The sequence below is a fragment of the Echinops telfairi genome, unplaced genomic scaffold (genome assembly GCF_000313985.2).
Source record: "Echinops telfairi isolate 266 unplaced genomic scaffold, ASM31398v2 ScPeMD7_70;HRSCAF=299, whole genome shotgun sequence".
NCBI classification, from domain to species: Eukaryota; Metazoa; Chordata; class Mammalia; order Afrosoricida; family Tenrecidae; genus Echinops; species Echinops telfairi.
Window position 1 is genome coordinate 6,317,821 of NW_022103968.1, and position 4,542 is coordinate 6,322,362.

Sequence of the window (4,542 nt, forward strand, 5' to 3'; positions counted from 1 at the left end):
ACCGACTGTACTGACCGCTGTGGATCTTTAAAAAGCAACCAAAAATAAGTGGGATGCTTTCAGAAAATCCAAGGGAAACCCAGAGTGTGTGTGTGGGGGGGGCGGAATGGGGGTTGTGAGTACAAGAGAAGGGGGTGGGCCCCATCACACTGGGCAGTGGCCTCACCCCAGGGAACTTCCTTGAGTAGCACAGAGACTTCAAAGCCAACATATCAAGGCACTGCCGCAGGTGGAAGGTGCAGTGAAGCCTCCCTCCTGGGGCTAAACCCCAGCTGACTACCCTGTCCTGGTCCTGAGCCCACTGGGTCACTGCAGAGGAACAAATCCCGTAGCAAGGAGGAGTCGCCTGCCCAGCCTTCAGGATCACCAGGCACTGTGTCCTGGGCACAGGACTGTGGACCCCAGGCCTCCATGGGCGGGCACTTACAGAGTTGAGCGAGGGGCTGGCAGTGAGCATCAGTGTCGGCCAACGGCCAGCAGGGCTGCTGTGGAGAAGGGGCCTCCTTCAGTGAAAACCTCCCCAGATCTCTGTGAGCCCTGGAATCAGGAGGCCCGAGCTCAAAGTTGCACCTGTGCCAAGTCTTGACACGTCTGGACCCTCTGGGAATGATACCACTGGCTGGGTCCCGCCCCTGGGCCTCCCAAAGGGGACGCCTGGCAGCAGACTTAGTGGCACAGTCACCCCGCTGGTGCAGCCCCAGCCTGGCTCCCCAACATGTCACTCGACAAGGGCATGCACGTGCCCACCTCCTCTGAGGCCATTCCTGGCCCCTCAGGTGGACAGGGACACTCAGCGGCTGGTCCTGTCTTTACTGCTCAGGTTCTTTGAGAGGTGATAGTGGAGCTGGGGCGGGTGGCCAGAACACACTGGCTGGAAGGAACAGAGGCTCAGTGTCTGGAGCTCTGAAGGGCTGACGTCGGAAACTGGGCATTGGCCAGGTTGGTTCTTACTGAAGGCTCTGAGAGAGACGCTTCCAGGCCTAGCCCCCAGCTGGGCCACCCACAGAGGAGCTCCTTGGCTTCTCTCTGCTTTAAAGTCACAGGGCTGTCCTTCCAGTTCCATGGTCCCTCTCTAGGGCACCGGAGGGGCGTAGGGAGGGCAGGGTATGAGGGCACACAGTCACAGTTTCAGAAGCTCAAAGGGCAGTTCTCCCCTGTCCTCCAGGTCCACTCTATGTCGGCATCCACTCCCACTCGATGGGGGTGAGTTTGGTTTTGGGGTTTCCAGAGTAGAACCGCCCCCCACCCCACTGCCGCATCTTCCCCCCTCAGAAGGGCTTATGGATTTGCAGGCAAGCACTTACCCACTACACCGTCGGGCTGTCTGAATATGTGTAATTGACTAAAATAATTGTTAAGTGGTCCTGATTTCAAACAGAACCAGAAGCCTGCTTTCTCTCACTGCCCAGATTATGACTCAGAGCCACCCTAAGAAGAGAGTAGAACTGCCCCTGTGGATTTCTGAGTCTTTAACACTTTACAGAAGTGGACAAACCTCCTCTTTCTCCCAAGGAGCAGCTGGTGGGTCCCCTAACCTTGTAATCAGCAGCCCAATGCAAAGCTGGGGCTCCAAGAGCATGCTACTGAGATAAAGTGATACGTTGTTGGTATACTAAAGTGGGGTCTATCCTGTACCAAGCTCTGGCCTGGGAACGGGACCGATGTCATAAATTATCAGGGCAGCAGCATGAGTTCCCCTCCCTGAACGGCACCCAACCCTGGGAATCATCCTGTATCCCAGCAACCACAGGTCTCCTTGGCCCTACTTCCAGAGCAGCTGTACTCCAACCCCTCACTCCATCTCCAATCTGTCTTAGAAGAAGTAGGGCCAGAGTGCTATGCAGAGGCAAGGATGGCGAGCGTTCATCTAACATACTTTGGACAAGTTATCAGGAGAGACCAGTCCCCGGAGAAAAGGACATCGTGCAAAGTCGAGGGTAGCAGAGAAGAGGAAGGGCCTCGAGGAGATGGATGGACATCGTGGCCGCAACGATGGGCTCAGACATAAGATCAATTGTGAGGATGGCGCAGGACAGGGCAGTGTTTCCTTCTATTGTGCACAGGGTCACTCTGAGTCAGAACCGAGTCACTCGAGAACAGACCATGAAGAAGGAAGGTGCTGTCCACATAGCCCAGCACCCTCTGCTCTCTTCCTGCTGGTACCACCCACATGAGCTAGGGTCAGGGTCTTGGGGTTAAGAGAGAACAAGGCAGAAGCAGGCAGTGCTGCAACTGAACCTCAAACCTTGCTGATCCCCCCCAGTCAGGGGTCTCCCAGGTCTGGGCTGCTTCTCGCATGGCCATCTACAGGTAGGTAAATGGAGTCCCAGAAGCCAGGCCACGAGCTCAGGTCCCCCTCACCCCCCACCCCTCAGGAGGCCGCTATCTGTGCGATCAGCCTTTCCCAGAGCCACAGACAAAAATTCTAGTGCCCAGGGTCCTACAATACCAACCCTGGTCCTCGTCTCCCACTGCCGTCAGTACCAGCAGAGCAATGCAGGCACCCACCACCCACTGCCATCCAGCCCACTCCAACGCATAAAAAACAACCACCCAAGGAAGTCTCACTGCCACCAATCAATTCTGACTCGTGACCCTACAGGACAGGGTGGAACTGCCCCTGTGGGTTTCTGAAACTGTAACTCTTTACAGGAGTAGAGAGCCCCGTCTTTCTCCCATGGAGCAGCTGGTGGTTTTGAACTGCTGACTGTGAGGATCGTAGCCCATCTCATAACCACTGTGCCACCAGGTCACCCTGACTCCAAGGCACAGGGACACTAAATCGATACTTTCCAGTAACCAGCTGTGCCACCACCACCAATCTGCCAGTCTGTCTTACTGTGGTGGCTTGGGGGTATCTGCAATGCTGGAAGCTACATCACTGGTGTTTGAAAACCCAGCAGGTCATCCATGGTGAACAAGTGTCAGCAAAGCTTCCAGACTGAGGAAGACTATGATGAGGAAATCGACTGTCCACTGACTGTCCACTTCGGGAAGAACTAGCCCCGGAAGGCCCTATAATCAGCAGTGGACCACTGTCAGATTTAGTGCCAGAAAATCAGCCCCTCTGAGGAGAAGGCACTAGGAGGCAGACGGACACAGTGGCTGTAACAGGCTCAGCCCGGACAACCATGGTGAGCAGGGTGCAGGGCCAGGCCGCGTTTCCTTCTGCCGAACGTCGCCATGAGTGTGAACGGACTCCATAGTACCCACAAGGGCAGCGGCTGCTTCCCGGGAGAAAGAGGTGGCCAATCCTCTGGGAGCCCTCGCGGGCAGTTCAGCTAGTTGCTCTGAGTCAGCATAGGCTTGTCAACGAGGAGTTTGGTAGATAACGGACATAAACAGGTAAAATGAGTTTAATACATTTTATTTCCCAAAGGACATTCAAAGTGTTGTCACTTCGGAAGAGCCCGAGTGGCATAGTCCTTACTCTGGGCTGCTAACCTCAAGATCAGCCGTTTGAATCCACCAGCGGCTCTGCTGGGGAAAGACGAGGCTTTCTACGCCGGCAGAGTTACAGTCGGAAACTCACAAGCGCAGTTCCGCCCTGTCCTATCGGGGCCCCACCCGTTGGATTCGACTCGATGACAGTGAATCTGGTTTTCTTATGATCCCTTTAACATATATGTTTTATTGAACCATGCTACATCCTCCTTTTGTACTAATGTACAGACCTGGAGTGTAGGTTACACCTCCAGGACATCTCAGTTCCACCCGCCACCTTTCAAGGGCTAAGTCGCCACCTGTAGCGAGCGGCTATGGTCCTGACAGCGCAGCTCCGGCCAGGAGAGGCCCGGGCTTGCCCCGTTCCGCGCGGGGTCCCGCGGGCTGGGCTCAGCGCCCACTGGCCAGGGGAAGCCCCGCCCCATCCGACTCGGCCCCTGCCGCTGGCCCCGCCCCCAGGGCCGGGTCCACCCCGGCGGTTGCAGCTGGCCCCGCCTAGTTGAGCAAAGCCTGGCGCTCAGGGCCATTAGTCCGCGGACACTAACCTCGCCACCGCCTCCACGGAGCCGGCGATGGGCGTGCCGCCGCCCTCGCCGCCATCGTACAGCACCCCCGAGATGTCCAGCAGCACCCCGCGCACGCCAGCCAGCCGCTCGCGCCACGCAGCCATCGCGCCCCTGCTCGCTGCGCGCCCGACTGCGCCCCGGCCGGCGCCTGGAGACGGCGGGGACGGCCTGCGCAGGGGCGCCTGGGAAATGTAGTCCGGCGGGCGGGGCGTGTCCGGGCTCGTGGAGTCAGGGCTCGCGACCCTGGAGTCACGCGCCCAGAAAATGGAGACCTTAGGAAACTGACATCTCCCCAGGAGACGAGTAGGTGAAGGGCCGGAAGGGTGGCGAACAATCCCGTGGGGATGAACGGCCTAGGAACCAGATCCAGGCAAACTGGAGCAAGGAGGCACCTGTGAACAGCAAACATGGAGCGCAGCAGACCAGACCGTCACCGACGAGATCGGCTCATGTCCTCATCCTTTTATGACAGCCCTAAAAGCGGAGAAATGGTCCTTCCCTCTGAGTGGTCAGCCGCCTGCTGGAAATGATG

General features: G+C 57.5%; 1 protein-coding gene across 3 annotated transcripts in view; it reads right to left on the bottom strand.

Moving 5' to 3' along the window:
* Positions 1 to 4,123, bottom strand: part of LOC101641499 (phospholysine phosphohistidine inorganic pyrophosphate phosphatase) — a 78,114-nt gene extending 73,991 nt beyond the window's left edge. For all 3 annotated transcript variants that reach the window (XM_004701245.2, XM_045291639.1, XM_045291638.1), the window contains exon 1: positions 3,990 to 4,123. In XM_004701245.2, the coding sequence (XP_004701302.1) occupies positions 3,990 to 4,114 (125 nt within the window). In that variant the 5' untranslated portion in view covers positions 4,115 to 4,123. The remainder of the gene's footprint in view (positions 1 to 3,989) is intronic.
* Positions 4,124 to 4,542: the final 419 nt, after the last annotated feature.